This window comes from Littorina saxatilis, linkage group LG1, assembly GCF_037325665.1.
Source record: "Littorina saxatilis isolate snail1 linkage group LG1, US_GU_Lsax_2.0, whole genome shotgun sequence".
NCBI lineage: Eukaryota > Metazoa > Mollusca > Gastropoda > Littorinimorpha > Littorinidae > Littorina > Littorina saxatilis.
The window spans coordinates 69210941-69228096 of NC_090245.1; the positions used below are offsets into that span (position 1 = coordinate 69210941).

Genomic DNA, 17156 nt, shown 5'->3' on the forward strand with positions numbered 1-17156 from the left:
CAATCATGCGTACAAAATACGGCGAAATCGTATGGGTTCCCAGGTCTGCACTCAGTATAAATAAGACCACTTACGATTCCTCTTTCTTCAAAAAGACTCCAGCATATGGTTGATTCAGCCCCACCTTTCTCCTCAGCAACTTTACCAAAGAAGGATCAGAGACCTGAAAAAGTAGTGCTGTAAATTGTCACACATGTTCAAAGTCAAACAGCTGCATAGCCGAATAAGAAAGTTGGTGTTGTTGTCCTGTCAGTGAACTGAATGTCCTAATAAATCTTTCGAAATGTTCGTGATTATAATCATTTACAGGCAGGCAGGGTGTGCCAAAGAACATTTTCAATTTTTATGAAATATGTTAATGGAAAATAAAGATTGAGTTGTTATTGTTGTATTGTGTCAGAGGTATTGTGCGATGTATACGTGCCCTGTTAAAGCGTTCACAAAGGAAACGGGAACAAGTTTTTCTCACTATCCATATAATATTGATTGCATGCAACACTCAATTCAGGAAAAATATTTTCATCTTTTCATCTTCTTTATTCACACTATTCTTTATTCACACTTAATTGAGAGCGTAAACACAGATCAAAGCACCGTTTTTAAGATTGGGAATGATTTGAGCAGAACAATAGTGTGTATAAACAAATTTCATTATGATCATACCTCCATCATTTTGACGAATCTTGGAAAGACTGGATTACGTGAAATAGCAATGACAGGGACCCGAGGAAATACTTCAGGCACATTCATTGGTGACAGAGCATCCATCAGGGGAGCAGGCTGCTGCTGATGAATGGCAGGCTCCTCTGAACCTTCCTCTGCGTGCTTCACATCTTCATTCTCGCCATCTCCATCCTCTGAGCCTTTACCACCCCCATCACTGGAAGAAGAACTACTGCCATCCCCAGTCGAGCCGAGAAATCTGGCACTCGTGTGATAAAACTGACCGTTGCCTTTTGCTTGTAGTTGTAGTTGTACAAATGAAGATGCGACTGCCGAGTGTTTTGAAAGCAAAGATGTAGAAGACAGGCGCCTGCATCTATACGATGTGAGAACAGAGAAATTTGGTTGTGCCGGTTCTACACATGTCTGTGTCTTATTGTTTAAACGCTGACAGGAAAGCGCCGCCTTTTCTCTCATCCGACAGCGGCCAGTAGCAGACGAATGATGTAACCTTGTAGTTGTAAGAGACTCCAGCCTCCTAGCGGACAACTGAGCGCAGTTGGTACACTTTGCATGGTTGAAGATTTCTTTGTTGTTGATCAGTGATGAAATGCAGTGGCACCTTGTCACACTTGCAGCTAGGGTGGACGTTGAATTGATGTGTTTCCACAAACACGTGCAGTTTCTTCGCAGCATCGCCGCCATGGTTGTTTTTCTCGAACGGTCGATCGAAGCTACCGTGCAATTCCCATTTGGATCAAAAATAAACATAGGTCGTTTGAGAACATATACCGTTTGCGTATAACCAGAAAGCACACTCAAAAGCAATTTCTTGTTGAGGGGCCGCACGCACGCATGTCACGCGTGATTGTTCTGAAAAGTGACTATTACATGATTTCTGAAAGTCTACTATTTATTTCATCGTAATCATGTAAGCCCTCATACGTGATTGTTCTGAAAGCTTACTAATTTACATGATTGTTCTCAGTGAAACTAAAGGTAAACTTGCTTCACCCGTGAAATGTTGTCAGATATGGAACAATAATAGGCCTATATACCCTTGCCCAACGAAGTTGGAGGTGGGTATACTGGATTCACTTTGTCCATCTGTCTGTGTGTATGTTTGTGTGTATATGGAACAATATTTTGATACAATGATACTAAATCTTAAGTGATATTGATATATTTATACCACAGCCCAATGAAGTTGGAGGGGGTATACTGGATCGAGTCACTTCGTCCGTCTGTCTGTGTGTATGTCTGTATGTAAATGGAACAATATTTTGATACAATGATACTAAATCTTAAGTGAAATTGATATTTATACCCCCGCCCAATGAATACAAACTCAACAAGTAATACGTTTCATACATTGAACATGAGTCTTCTTTATTATTCTCAACTAAAAATTGAAATTAAATGTTCAAAGAAAAAAATTATTTATAATTTAATAATGATTCTTCTTGAGTATGCCCAACTCAAAATTCTAATTACAAGTTTAAAGGGACACATAGAAACTTTTGATTTTTTCCTAATTGCCATGCTTAGGTGGCTAGGTCACTACAATGGATCGAAAGGCATGGCAAAGAGGGAAAATGGAATCTTCAAAAATGTACTGATTCTTCTTGAGTATTCCCAACTCAAAATTCAAATTACAGGTTTAAAGGGACACATAGAAACTTTTAATTTTTCCTCTTTGCCATACTTAGGTGGCTAGGTCACCAAAATGGATCGAAAGGCATGGCAAAGAGGGAAAATGGAAGCTACTTTTTGCCCCTTTAAAGACGAAAGGCACAACAAATAAATTTCACAAATAAAACTATTCTTTTTCATTTTTATTAACTAAAAATTCAAGTGGAGAGGGGATGAGAGACGCCGTGAGGAGATGGCCGAGGTTGCGAGATGGGTGGGGAGTCTGCTGGGCTATAAAGTTCTTGCATGCGAGACAATATACTTCTTTCTTTTTACATTTAGTCAAGTTTTGACTAAATGTTTTAACATAGAGGGGGAATCGAGACGAGGGTCGTGGTGTATGTGTGTGTGTCTGTCTGTCTGTCTGTCTGTCTGTCTGTCTGTCTGTCTGTGCGTGTGTGTGTAGAGCGATTCAGACCAAACTACTGGGCCGATCTTTATGAAATTTGACATGAGAGTTCCTGGGAATGATATCCCCGGACATTTTCTTTACATTTAGTCAAGTTTTGATTAAATGTTTTAACGTAGAGGGGGGAATCGAGACGAGGGTCGTGGTGTATGTGCGTGTGTGTGTGTGTGTGTGTGTGTGTGTGTGTGTGTGTGTGTGTGTGTGTGTGTGTAGAGCGATTCAGACTAAACTACTGGACCGATCTTTATGAAATTTGACATGAGAGTTCCTGAGTATGATATCTTCAGACGTTTTTTTCATTTTTATTTGATAAATGTCTTTGATGACGTCATATCCGGCTTTTCGTGAAAGTTGAGGCGGCACTGTCACGCCCTCATTTTTCAACCAAACTGGTTGAAATTTTGGTCGGGTAATGTTCGACGAAGCCCGGACTTCGGTATTGCATTTCAGCGTGGTGGCTTAAAAATTAATTGATGACTTTGGTCATTAAAAATCTGAAAATTGTAAAAAAAAAATTTTTTTGTAAAACGATCCAAATTTACGTTTATCTTATTTTCCATCGTTTGCTGATTCCAAAAACATATAAATATGTTATATTCGGATTAAAAACAAGCTCTGAAAATTAAATATATAAAAATTATTATCAAAATTAAATTGTCGAAATCAATTTAAAAACACTTTCATCTTATTCCTTGTCGGTTCCTGATTCCAAAAACATATAGATATGATATGTTTGGATTAAAAACACGCTCAGAAAGTTAAAACGAAGAGAGGTACAGAAAAGCGTGCTATCCTTCCCAGCGCAACTACTACCCCGCTCTTCTTGTCAATTTCACTGCCTATGCCGTGAGCGGTGGACTGCGAGTATACGGTCTTGCTGCGTTGCATTGCGTTCAGTTTAATTCTGTGAGTTCGAGAGCTACTTGACTAAATGTTGTATTTTCGCCTTACGCGACTTGTTTTTTTTTTGCGATAAATACCTTTGATGACGTCATATCCGGCTTTTTGTAAAGGTTGAGGCGGCACTATCACACCCTCATTTTTTAATCAAATTGATTGCAATTTTGGCCAAGCAATCTTCGACGAAAGCCGGACTTCGGTATTGCATTTCAGCTTGGTGGCTTAAAAATTAATTGATGACTTTGGTCATTAAAAATCTGAAAATTGTAAAAAAAATAATTTGTTTTTAAAACGATCCAAATTTATATTCATCTTATTCTTCATCATTTTCTGATTCCAAAAACATATAAATATATTATATTCGGATTAAAAACAAGCTCTGAAAATTAAAAATATAAAAATTATTATTAAAATAAAATTTCCGAAATCGATTTAAAAACAATTTCATCTTATTCCTTGTCGGTTCCTGATTCCCAAAAACATATAGATGTGATATGTTTGGATTGAAAACACGCTCAGAAAGTTAAAAAGAATAGAGATAAAGAAAAGCGTGCTTTCAAGATCTGGACTCCAAGTGTGATCGGCGATCGAAAAGAAGAAGAAGAAGAAAAGCGTGCTATCCTTCTCAGCGCAACTACTACCCCGCTCTTCTTGTCAATTTCACTGCCTTTGCATCGAGCGGTGGACTGACGATGCTACGAGTATACGCTCTTGCTGTAAAAATGCAGTGAGTTCAGTTTCATTCTGTTAGTTCGACAGCTTGACTAAATGTTGTAATTTCGCTTTACGCGACTTGTTTTTTACATTTAGTCAAGTTTTGACTAAATGTTTTAACATAGAGGGGGGAATCGAGACGAGGGTCGTGGTGTATGTGTGTGTGTATGTGTGTGTGTGTGTGTCTGTGTGTGTGTGTGTGTGTGTGTGTGTGTGTGTGTGTCTGTGTGTGTGTGTGTGTGTGTGTGTGTGTGTGTGTGTGTGTGTGTGTGTGTGTGTGTGTGTGTAGAGCGATTCAGACTAAACTACTGGGCCGATCTTTATGAAATTTGACATGAGAGTTCCTGGGTATGATATCCCCGGACTTTTTTTCTTTTTTTCGATAAATACCTTTGATGACGTCATATCCGGCTTTTTGTAAAAGTTGAGGCGGCACTGTCACACCCTCATTTTTCAATTAAATTGATTGAAATTTTGGCAAAGCAACCTTCGACGAAGGCCGGGGTTCGGTATTGCATTTCAGCTTGGTGGCTTAAAAACTAATGAGTGAGTTTGGTCATTAAATATCGCAAACTTCTAATTAAAATTATTTTTTTATTAAACGATCCAAAAACAATTTCATCTTATTCTTCGTCATTTTCTGATTCCAAAAACATACACATATGTTATATTTGGATTAAAAACAAGCTCTGAAAATTAAAAATATAAAAATTATGATCAAAATTAAATTTCCAAAATCGTTTTAAAAACTACTTCATCTTATTTCCTGTCGGTTCCTGATTCCAAAAACATATAGATATGATATGTTTGGATTAAAAACACGCTCAGAAAGTTAAAACGAAGAGAGGTACAGTAAAGCGTGCTATGAAGCACAGCGCAATCGCTACCGCGCCAAACAGGCTCGTCACTTTCATTGCCTTTTGCACTAGCGGCGGACTACGTTCAGTTTCATTCTGTGAGTTCCACAGCTTGACTAAATGTAGTAATTTCGCCTTACGCGACTTGGTTTTTTTTTTTTTTTGGGGGGGGGGGGGGGGAAGTATTTTGTTTATCAACTCTATCGCTCTTTCTCTCTCTCTCTCTCTCTCTCTCTCTCTCTCTCTCTCTCTCTCTCTCTCTCTCTCTCTCTCTCTCTCTCTCTCTCTCTCTCTCTCTCTCTCTCTCTCTCTCTCTCTTTTTATTGTTCTCAATTAAAAATTCAAATTAAATGCTTAATATAGAGTGCAGCCCGACTAATCAGGGACCCGTATCAATTTGTATCTCTTGGAAAGTGGTTTCTATTGGCAGAGAGAAATGCATTTTCCTTAAAATGTTGAAATGTCTGCACTAAAAAGTATGTAGGTTTATACAGTGCAGTCGAAAAACGATTGCATAAACTCTCGTGATAAATCCTTTTCAAGGAAACCCTTGTTTACCGATACTTTTATGAAATGACGTCATAATTAGGAAATAAAAGAAAATGGCGGAAGATTCCCGAGTACTTTATTACTTGTTGAGTTTGTATTCATTGGGCGGGGGTATAGATATCAATTTCACTTAAGATTTAGTATCATTGTATCAAAATATTGTTCCATTTACATACAGACATACACATGCACACCCCCCGCGGGTTAGGGGGAAGATTTTACCCGATGCTCCCCAGCATGTCGTAAGAGGCGACTAACGGATTCTGTTTCTCCTTTTACCCTTGTTAAGTGTTTCTTGTATAGAATATAGTCAATTTTTGTAAAGATTTTAGTCAAGCAGTATGTAAGAAATGTTAAGTCCTTTGTACTGGAAACTTGCATTCTCCCAGTAAGGTAATATATTGTACTACGTTGCAAGCCCCTGGAGCAAATTTTTGATTAGTGCTTTTGTGAACAAGAAACAATTGACAAGTGGCTCTATCCCATCTCCCCCCTTTCCCCGTCGCGATATAACCTTCGTGGTTGAAAACGACGTTAAACATGGGATAAGAGCACACTGCTGCTTAAAACCACAGCACATGACACTGGGTGGTCAAGTGCTGAAGAAGGCGGGTTGGGTGTTCTCTCCGACCGTATACTACCAGTCTTCAGTAGACAACAGACAAACTCAATTTTTTTCTTCTCTGTGTTGGGTGTGCTCTCCGGCCTGATTCTATTATTCTTCAGACTACAAGTAAACAATAGACAAACTCCGAAATAACTATGCGGGTTGGGTGTGCTCTCTGGCCTCATTCTATCAGTCTTCAGACTACAAGTAGACAATAGACAAACTCCGAAAATAACTCTGTGTGTTGGGTGTGCTCTCCGGCCTGATTCTACTATTCTTCAGACAATATATACAAATAGACAATCTTCAGACTACACTGGTAGACAATAGACAAACTCCCAAAATAACTATGTGCGTTAGGTGTGCTCTCTGGCCTGATTCTACTATATAGTCTTCAGACTACAAGTAGACAAAAGACAAACTCCAAAATAACTGTGTGTTGGGTGTGCTCTCCGGCCTGATTCTATTAGTCTTCAGACCACACTGGTAGACAATAGACAAACTCCCAAAATAACTATGTGTGTGGGGTGTGCTCTCTGGCCTGATTCTACTATATAGTCTTCAGACTACAAGTACTGTGACGATAGACTCCGGCCTTATCTACTACGGACTACAAGAAGACAATAGAACGTGTACGGAAATAACGCTGTCGGGTTTGTGCGGGTTGTAAAAGAGTGAATACTCTTGCTTTTATTGAGGCAAACTTTCCACACATGCTCATTGTCCACGTGTTCCAAACACACTCCTCGCTATAATTATAGTGACTGACCTATACTGAATGTCACGTGGGAAAGTTTGCCTAAGTTAATAAAAGCAAGAGTTTTCACGGCTTATAAAACCCATACAAAAACCGACATAGTTATTTCCGAACATAGGCGTCTATTGTCTAGTTGTAGTCAGCAGTATAATTAGGCCGGAGAGGACACCCAACCCCCAGACCCCGCCGACCTCGTGCCAAGTGCCTGTGACACAGACCCCGCCGACCTCGTGCCAAGTGCCTGTGACACAGACCCCGCCGACCTCGTGCCAAGTGCCTGTGACACAGACCCCGCCGACCTCGTGCCAAGTGCCTGTGACACAGACCCCGCCGACCTCGTGCCAAGTGCCTGTGACACAGACCCCGCCGACCTCGTGCCAAGTGCCTGTGACACAGACCCCGCCGACCTCGTGCCAAGTGCCTGTGACACAGACCCCGCCGACCTCGTGCCAAGTGCCTGTGACACAGACCCCGCCGACCTCGTGCCAAGTGCCTGTGACACAGACTAACAGCCGAGCCCCTGGCTGATTTCTGTGTACATTGGGATTTTTGTCGCTAATTCAATCAATCAATCAATCAATCAATATGAGGCTTATATCGCGCGTGTTCCGTGGGTACAGTTCTAAGCGCAGGGATTTATTTTTTATTTTTTTTATTTTTATTTTATGCAATTTATATCGCGCGCATATGCAAGGCGCAGGGATTTATTTATGCCGTCTTAGATGGAATTTTTTTTACACAATACATCACGCATTCACATCGGCCAGCAGATCGCAGCCATTTCGGCGCATATATATCCTACTTTTCACGGCCTATTATTCCAAGTCACACGGGTATTTTGGTGGACATTTTTATCTATGCCTATACAATTTTGCCAGGAAAGACCCTTTTGTCAATCGTGGGATCTTTAACGTGCACACCCCAATTAGTGTACACGAAGGGACCTCGGTTTTTCGTCTCATCCGAAAGACTAGCACTTGAACCCACCACCTAGGTTAGGAAAGGGGGGGAGAAAATTGCTAACGCCCTGACCCAGGGTCGAGCTCGCAACTTCTCGCTTCCGAGCGCAAGTGCGTTACCACTCGGCCACCCAGTCCTTATAGTTAAGTTAAATCAAATGCGCATAGTTATTGCAAAAGTTAATTTGGCAAACGGTTCTTATTTTGCACAAGAAACAACAAGAGTGTGTGATTTGGGTCCAGAAAAGTCAAAGGAAGCTCTCATCTGTAGTGGTTTGCATGATGGTTTAAACGGGAAGGGAGGTAACTAAATTACACATATAAATAGGAACCGCTGCGTGAAATGACTGACTCGGGTGTTAAGGTATAGGACCTGTATGACATGACCGGTCGGTGACCCAGTTCGTAAAAGCTTTCGAACAGCTTCACAACAACAGTTGTCCACCCATGTGGAACTGGACTCCGTTCTGTGGTAGTACCTGCCTTTCATCAATAAAACACGACTCCCCACAGCTTGATGGCAGTGTGGCATACGTTCGTTAAAGGTGCGGTCCTTCTTTTATCAGGGATCACGATCAGCACCACAGATGTGCCAGGTTTTTACATGTTAGAAATGAAGGTATCCTTCCACTGAAACACATTCCAAAACTAAACATTATTGCATGCTGCTTTCTGTGCATATTCCATACTTTGTACCACTTGATTCGTTTAGCTTATCTATCTATACATATAAATAAAAGAGAGTGTCTGTCTGTGTGTGTGTGTGTGTGTGTGTGTGTGTCTGTCTGTCTGTGATCGCCAAAGCTCCGAGAAGGGAGGGGGCAGGAAGACGATGTCGTGCATGTGCACTCCCTAGGATCCGCAGATGTGCACCTGGGTTTTAGTTTCTTAATTCATTGTTTCCTTCCTCCGATAATGACCCTCCTCATTAATGAATACAGACTATAATAGTGCAAGGGAGGTAAGTCATGCTTTGTTACCCATGGAAGGGAGGTAACTCTTATCATACCAGCCAGCATTTCCTGTCATTCTCATTTCCCCCAAATGTTTGATTTGGAGTTTTTCTTTGAGGGCTTTGCCAACACCCGGGCAAAGCCGGGTCAGACTGCTAGTAAATACATAACATTTGAATTACAGTACTTTCTTATGGCGAATTCTTTCCTGCTTTTTAATTCCACTTTCGTGGAAGGAAGGAGGCAAACCAAAGCACACACCAAGGTAAAATTCAGTGTCCCAATTAAACTCGGGGAAGCTGTTGCAAGGTGCGGAAGTTTGCAGTCGAAGAACACTCTCGCTGTGTGTTAACTTGGGGATAAAAATCGTCAACCTCAAAGTGAATAATTTATGCATCACTGAAGTGTTACGATCTATACGTTCGCAGCACGCTTTTAGTCCGAAAGACTAATGAGGCTCATGGGTGTAGCAGCTGCATGAAAAAATAATCATAACATCAATGGAGTGATGGCACACGGCCGTTTACGAGTTTGGCTAAATCAGCTGAGTATGCTCGGTGTGGGTATACATATCGAGCAAGCGAGGAAAGCTTTAGTTGTTCCAAGATACAATCGACAAGTGTGTTTCAGTGGTTGCGCTGGGATCAAGACCCGAAAGCAACGCTAGAGCTGTGCTGATAAAAACAAATATGTATACACACAAAAAGCAAATAAGAAGACACTTTAGGGGTGGTATGCACGAATAAGTGCCTGACTGAACTTGGGGGAAACCAAGCGCTGGATCGGATTTGTTGAAATGGAGATTTGTTTTAGATTTCCGACCCAATGCTTGGGTCCCACTTAGTTAGAGGTTTTTTTCGCGCACATCACCCTCGGAGGGTCAATTTGCAGGAACGAATATGCTCCGATGATGTATCTGCTGACTGATTTGTTCAGTAAATCTTATATAATGTAGTAGGAATAAACACTGATACACTAAGCATCTTGCTCTGGACTTAAACCGAATAGAACCGTTTAACAAATGCCATGCATAATCTAAATCAGCTACAACCCCGAACTTCGAACAGCAAGTATGTAAGCTCATATGACGAAGGCGATCGTACTTGAACGTATTCGGAAACAGACAGTTTAGCGGCACGGTAAGACATTGTCCAGAAAATGTTGTCAGTGAACGAAATACTAGCGAATTTGTCTCTTTGAAGCTGCTCGTCAGACCGATTTCTCATAGTCAGGATTCCGTGGAATAATCAAGTATCACCTGGTGAAAGACCATGGAAGACAGCGCCAAGGAAGGGGTGGTGTCTTCATTGCAAACCATAGGAGATACTGTTGGTGGCGGGGATTTCTTATCGTCTGCAGTGTCTCAGAGTATGGAAGGCGAAGAACAGGTTAGGTTTGTGTGTGTGTGTGTGTGTGTGTGTGTGTGTGTGTGTATGTGTGTATGTGTGTGTGTGTGTGCCAGTGCGTGCGTGTGCGTGCGTGCGTGTGTGTGTGTGTGTATGTGTGTGTTAAACTTGTTTCTTTAATTTATTTGAAAAATAAAGACCACTAATGACTAATGACATAGGCTTGGCTGGAATAATCATCCAGTACTTTATGTTCTTGCTGCCGTGTTTCATTTTTGATGGCTTAGGTTAGTATGGAAACACTTTTAGTTGATTTCGAAAGAAAGCTTTTATCGATTTGACGATGTTTCGGAATAATCCTGCTATGTTTTGTTTCTCACAACTAGCTGGCTTTAGTACTGGTTTATTCACGTAACTGCTTATGTGTGTACAAGATGTAGGCGGCTTGGATTTGCAAAAATTGTATAACAAAAATATCTCATATGACAATACACAATTACCCGCAAATATGTTGTAACGGTTTGTGTTGTTTATGATACTACAGAATATCAGGGGGGAAAATTCTCATACGTCTATACACGATTACCCGCAAACATTTCTTTACGGTTTGTGTTGTTTATGATACTACAGAATATCAGGGGGGAAAATTCTCATACGGCTATACACGATTACCCACAAACATTTCTTTACGGTTTGTGTTGTTTTTGACAGACACGATATTATATTCAGAATATCACGAAGGAAAAACAACTTAACTTTAAATCGCAGTTTTTTTCTTCTAGGAAGAAGACGGACCCGAAGAAATTGAACTGGAAACGGGCTACACTCTCACTGTAATCACGAACGAAGAAATCGCAGAAGAAAACGAGGACGGCAAGAAATCGTGCTGCAGGAAAACTTCTTGCAAAAACACCACCATCGTAATAGCCGCTTTATTCATCCTTCCCGTTGTCAATGTCTTTGCCCTTATTCTCGACTTTGCCGTCAGCGATATGGACAACAGTAATGAACAACAGACAGGCACATCGTCCGGGGGAGCCCCAATCACCACGACACTGGATCCTTACTTCTGTGAGTTTAACCCATTAGCCCCTGTCTGTCAGGAGTTGTACGGGAGGTCTTGGGGTGCTCCAGAGACTACTACCGTGGATCCAGCTTTCTGTGAGTTTAACCCATTAGCCCCTGTCTGTCAGGAGTTGTACGGGAGGTCTTGGGGTGCTCCAGAAACGACGACCGTGGATCCAACTTTCTGCGAGTTTAACCCTTTGGACCCTGTCTGTCAGAGGTTGAACAGAAGGTCGTGGCGTGCCCCAGAGACTACGACCATCGATCCTACGTTCTGCGAGTTTAACCCTTCAGCTCCTCTCTGCCAGAAGTTGTACGGAACACCTTGGAATGCTGTGGAGACGACATCCCTTGAGCCCCGCCACAATGCCTCGTCAAAAAGCGTAAAACGTGCAAACACAGAGGAAATCACGAACGGCGAAGATGTGTGTGAGCAGCGTCCCTGGTTGGACGTGTGTTCCAACAGCTCCGAGAGAAAGAAAAGATCCGTAACGTGTGTTTTGTTTCCATGGAATGTGGCATGCCGAAGGGACACGATTTCTAAAGACAGAACAGAAGGAATTCCTCTTTCAAGCAAAGTTGACTATTCACCATCAAAGACGGTTTCGGAAAACATACTGGCGAACAAGAAGCTGGTTTTTTTCAGGACAGCAGCAAAAGCAGTATCCAACACAACGCCATTGACATTGCTGACTAAAAAGAGAACAACAAACGGACCTCATAAACTCCTGGTCCAAGCGACGACAGGAACATCCGTAGAAGCCACACGTGGAAAGGAGAGTGCAAATGAACATTCATTCAAAAGTGCATTTTTGGCCTTGGCCACATCAGTTGAGACTAGAGGAAGAAGAAACAAAAGAGACGCGAGTAGCGACGACGGCAACATCGACACTGATGTGCAACAGGTTTCGAAGTTTCAAGCAGTTGTGGACACATATAACATCGTTTACGGTTTGTTCGGTAAGATCTCTAGCTCTGATTGAAATTCGTGTGTAAGTTTAAATTAACTAGTTTTTGCCTTACCTTGAAAGGAATGGGGTTTTTCGACCTTGAGAAAACGCAAACATATCCGTAAAAGTAGACCCAACACAACACTGTTTTGTAACTGCATTTATGCAGAATAGGAATTTTGCAATGTTCAACAAGGCCATGATTATGCGCATGATAACTATAGCATATACCGTACATGCCTGTGTGTAACACTTTGTGCTGTATTTGAATGTACGTGTGATCATTAATGAGTAAACCAGGTAGAAATTTCAACTTCTACTCAGTAACGATGATTGTATGGACGACATTTGCAGGTATCATCAGCGGAGTCACAATAACGGCATTCAACTACCGAATAACAGCCTTTGTGGGAAGCTGTACTGATCTCTGGCTTTTCTTGCCTGGTTGCTGCTTTCATTCCTCGTAACGCAAAAGTCATGGCCTTTGTCCTCGGAGCTTTGCCAGGTATAAAACTTTACATACATTTGTATATGTACATAATACATTTTCCTTGTTCTGGTTCTAATGTACATTGATGTTACTCGTGCTCACATAACAATGCAATTTACCAAGTATTTTCTTTTCTTCTTTTTAACCAGGTCCTTGTCCCGTCGCGTAAGGTAACCACTACCTCCAAACACACTGTTTTGGTTTCTTTGGATCGATGATAATTATACGTTTTTATTTACTTTCGACTAACACTGATATGTAGCAAATGCACCGTCGCCAATGTTTTCTGTGTCCTCTCCCCACCACTCTCTCCTTCCCCCATTATCTCTCTCCTTCTCTCCTTCTCTCTCTCTCTCTCTCTCTCTCTCTCTCTCTCTCTCTCTCTCTCTCTCTCTCTCTCTCTCTCTCTCTCTCTCTCTCATTTGAGATCGCACGTACATAAACATTTATTCTCAGTGTATCTTACAGGAATCGGAAACAACTTTTTGATGACGTCAGTGATGGTGGCACTTCTGGAGCATTTCCGGGAGCGAAGCCATCTTGCCCTGTCCGTGACCAACGCTTCCGGTATCCTTGGCAAGATCGCCTTCACTTTGATTCAGGTTCTGGAATAAAAATGTAGTATTTAATCATTTTTTGATAGTTTTGATGGGGGTAGACAAAACAAAAGAGGTTATCATGCTGTGTGTGTGTGTGTGTGTGTGTGAGTGTGTGTGTGTGTGTGTGTGTGTGTGTGTGTGTGTGTGTGTGTGTGTCTGTGTCTGTGTGTGTGTGTCTGTGTGTATGTTGGAGTGTATGTATGTGTCTGTGTCTGTGTGTGTGCGTGTGTATTCTTCGCCAGCTTTTAGAATTACTGTCTTTTTTTCAGATATTCTTGTTTCCAGAAATAGGCGTGGATTCTAGTAACAATAAAGGTTTACTCCAGTACCAAGCCGCCACCTACGCCATTTGCATTTGTGGCGCCGTGGCCTTGACCCCGCTCAATTTGCATGTGAAAGACTCTTCGGAACAGACAGTGAGAGGTCGCATGTTGGACATCAGTGGCCTCCAGATGCTGAGGTCTCCAGTACTTTATGTTCTTGCATCCGTGTTTCTTTTTGATGGCTTAGGTTAGTATGACTACACTTTTGGTTCATTCCAAAAGAAACTAGCTTTTATCGATTAAACGATGTTTCGGAAATAACTACTCCGTCGGGTTTGTATGAGTTGTGAGAGAGTGAATACCCTTGCTTTCGTTGCAGCAAACTTTCCCACGTGACATGGGCCAGTCAAAAGCGAGGGATGTGTCTAAAACACGTGTACAAGGAGCATGTGTGGAAAGTTTGCCTCAATAGAAACAAGAGTAGGTACTGTTTCACAACCAAGACAAACCCGACAGTGTTATTTCCGGAGTTCGTCTATTGATATCAAATTCTGATACCAACTTTATTAGAATTGATTACAGTGAAACTCATGCAGTCATGTTTATTATATTCTGTGACCGATAAAGTGGAAGTGCCGTGCCTGTGTTGGCTGGTTGTCGCTGAAGTGGCACGGTCAGTTTTAAACACTAGCGCACACATATCTGTACCATTTTAATGTCACGATTTAAAGAAAATCAATTGTGAACTGTAACGACTCTTGAATTTCATTATTTTATTTGTATGGAAGTAATTTCTCATTTACACTTTTGACGTTTTCTGGGCAGTTTGCGGGTATGATTAAATCAATTTCGTTATGATAGTTTCATTGATGGATGGACGGATGGATGGTTGGGAGGGAGGGGAGATAGATGAATGAATTGGTTTTCTTAATTGATTGTTTTGGATTGATTGATGCATAGATTGATCATGTATCATTTGATTTCAGGAGGAGGCATACCCGAACAACACATACAGCAAGCCAGTGGTGTGTTTCTGCTTTCCATGCTGCTGGTCTTCTTCATCGCCCTCGGGTCTTTGGTTGGATCCATCATCAGCTGCTGTCTGTCCCGGAAGGAAATGTCCCGGGTGGTCTCCCTTGTTCTCATTGCTATTTTTGGAATCCTGATGGGAGTGTTGACCTTGACCGTGGAGGCATTTGAAAAGTTCGAATACGCCATCTCTTATTGCTTGCTGTTTGGGATGTTTGCGGGTTAGTAAAACATTTTTAAAAAAAAATCTGTTCTTTTTTTTTATTCTTCTCCTTCTTTTGTGTTCGTAAGCTGGAACTCCTACTTGCACCCGTTGTAGTTTGTGTGTGTGTGTGTGCTACTGGGGTTTTGCGTGTGTAGGCGTTACTTCCGCACCACTGATATAGGCAGTCATGCATACTTTTTTTTCTGGAGGGGCGGGGGTTAAGGGGGGGGGGGGGGTCGATTTTGTATCAACGGTTAACGTTAGTTATTAACACGTAATTATGAAGTTAGTACACTGTAATCACCGCAGACATTTTGTTATTAAAGAGACGGACACTTGTTCTCAGTGTTAGATATTGAGAATAATTATGATTTTGGTTTGTGAAGCTACGGTACAACTGTTTGAAACTGTCAGTGTATTTAATTTCAGGGCTTCGAACCCCGCTGATGATGCGCACCATTCTGCTTGCACTTGGCGAGGACCACCTGGGCTTGACAGTCGGTCTCACCAGCTTTGCCACTGGTTTGGGTTCCATTATTGGTGACGAGAGTGCAGGTAACAGGTTACCACGATTAACTGCTGCTAATTTCTGTTCTCTTTCATAGCTGTGTGCAGTTGGTTATCTGGCTTGTCCTTGGGTTACGGCTTTTGTTTGAGGAGTGCATTAACGGAGACATACACATGGTTAAACGAGCGGCGTTTCTACGCATGTGTGTGTGTGAGTCAGACTCAGTGTGTGTGTGTGTGTGTGTGTGTGTGTGTGTGTGTGTGTGTGTGTGTGTGTGTGTGTGTGTGTGTACCCCCGTTTCCACAGGTTTGGTTGCCTAAATCACCATAAGGCAACCATCCACACGTGGATGGCAACCTAAACTCTGGATGGCAACCTAATTGTGTGGATGGTCGCTTCATTTAACACCGTTAAATTGACTTTTTTGACGGAAAGAATGTCATAACAATGTTCAAAATGACATTCTTTTCGTCCTCTATAGGCGACGAAATAGGTCAAATTTTGTGCATTTTTTAGTGCAAAATTCTTCGATGCCGGAGCGAGTACTGCACCCAGTGCTGTTGTAGTGCAAGTGCACTAGAAAGGCACTACACCCAGTGCCGCCTCTTAGGTAACCATCCACACTTTAGGTATGTGTGTGTGTGTGTGTGTGTGTGTGTGTTTCTGTAACAGTATGTCTGTCCGTCCGTCTCTTCGTCTGACCATGTGTCGTACGCGCGAGAATATGAGATAGTTCTCTCTGTTTTCAGGAGCAATTGTCAAGGACCACAATCGCGTGGACGCAGCGTTCTACTTGTCTGGGTTATCTCTCCTTGCCTCTGCGGCCGCTTGTCTTCTGCTCCTTAAAATGGAGGCAAAAGTCAACTCACAAGCGCAAGCCACAATGTCGGATACAGATCAAGAAGGGGGCAGTAAACAGGAAGGAGTGAGAAAAGAAGCCAGTGAACGTGAGACAGAACATGTTTCGTAAGATTTGTGCTAGTCGATAAAGAAATAAATACCTCACAGAAGTGGATAAAGGGAGGTAAGAGCCTCAGAAAGTGTATCGTCGGTTTTGTATGCAATTACCTCCCTTAGAGTGAGCAAGGCGTTTCATAATTATTCTGTGGTAAAAGAAGTTGAGAATAATTATAGAAATAATACAATCCATAACAAGACTATGAATCAGATTCATATTGTGAGAAAAATAATCAATTGATTACTATTAAGCCGTCGTTTCATGTGTTTCTGTGTCTATCAATACTGTTGTTGTTTTACTCAACAGGTTATACGCTGTTCTCAGTGGAAACATGCAGGGAACGAGTAACTGAAAACTAAAGTGTTTCCAAAGCATGTGATGATTGTGTCCAGACCAGAACGTGAATAAATTTGTATCAATTCATTATTTTGTACTCGTAACACACGCAATGAGCCGAACAACTATAGAGGCATATTCACGATTACAATATAAACTGAGCAAGACAATTATTGCACCCATTTTCGTACCCCTACTACAACATTCATTCACGTGTCATTTTATTTAAACTTTATATGCCATTAAAAGCCCTTCACTTGGCAACCTTGCACACTTTTCAGATTTTAAAGATTTCTGTATTAGGTATCACTTGACCGCCGCCGAAGTCAGGGTACCCCCAAAATCGA

At 41.7% G+C, this 17156-nt stretch overlaps 2 protein-coding genes across 2 annotated transcripts in view; one reads left to right on the plus strand and one right to left on the minus strand.

The window, feature by feature from the left end:
* The window catches only part of LOC138977056 (lon protease homolog, mitochondrial-like), a 41065-nt gene extending 39682 nt beyond the window's left edge, over positions 1–1383 (minus strand). Inside the window, exons 1-2 of the mRNA XM_070349972.1 lie at positions 664–1383; positions 75–163 (exon numbers count right to left, since the gene is read on the minus strand). Of these exons, the coding sequence (XP_070206073.1) occupies positions 75–163; positions 664–1368 (794 nt within the window). The 5' untranslated portion in view covers positions 1369–1383. The remainder of the gene's footprint in view (positions 1–74; positions 164–663) is intronic.
* Positions 1384–12795: 11412 nt separating this feature from the next.
* Positions 12796–16870, plus strand: LOC138958364 (monocarboxylate transporter 12-like). The gene is made up of 6 exons (XM_070329485.1): positions 12796–12926; positions 13380–13513; positions 13780–14020; positions 14760–15023; positions 15437–15562; positions 16265–16870. Exons 1-6 carry the CDS (start codon positions 12899–12901, stop codon positions 16483–16485), a joined length of 1014 nt encoding a protein of 337 aa, XP_070185586.1. The 5' UTR covers positions 12796–12898; the 3' UTR covers positions 16486–16870.
* The last annotated feature ends 286 nt before the right edge of the window (positions 16871–17156 follow it).

Excerpts from the sequence above, each read along its gene's own strand:
- LOC138958364 (XM_070329485.1), top strand. The coding sequence starts at position 12,899 with ATGGCCTTTGTCCTCGGAGCTTTGCCAG. Across the intron at positions 14,021-14,759 it reads GTTTCTTTTTGATGGCTTAG|GAGGAGGCATACCCGAACAA; the intron begins GTTAGTATGACT and ends ATTTGATTTCAG. Across the intron at positions 15,563-16,264 it reads TATTGGTGACGAGAGTGCAG|GAGCAATTGTCAAGGACCAC; the intron begins GTAACAGGTTAC and ends CTCTGTTTTCAG.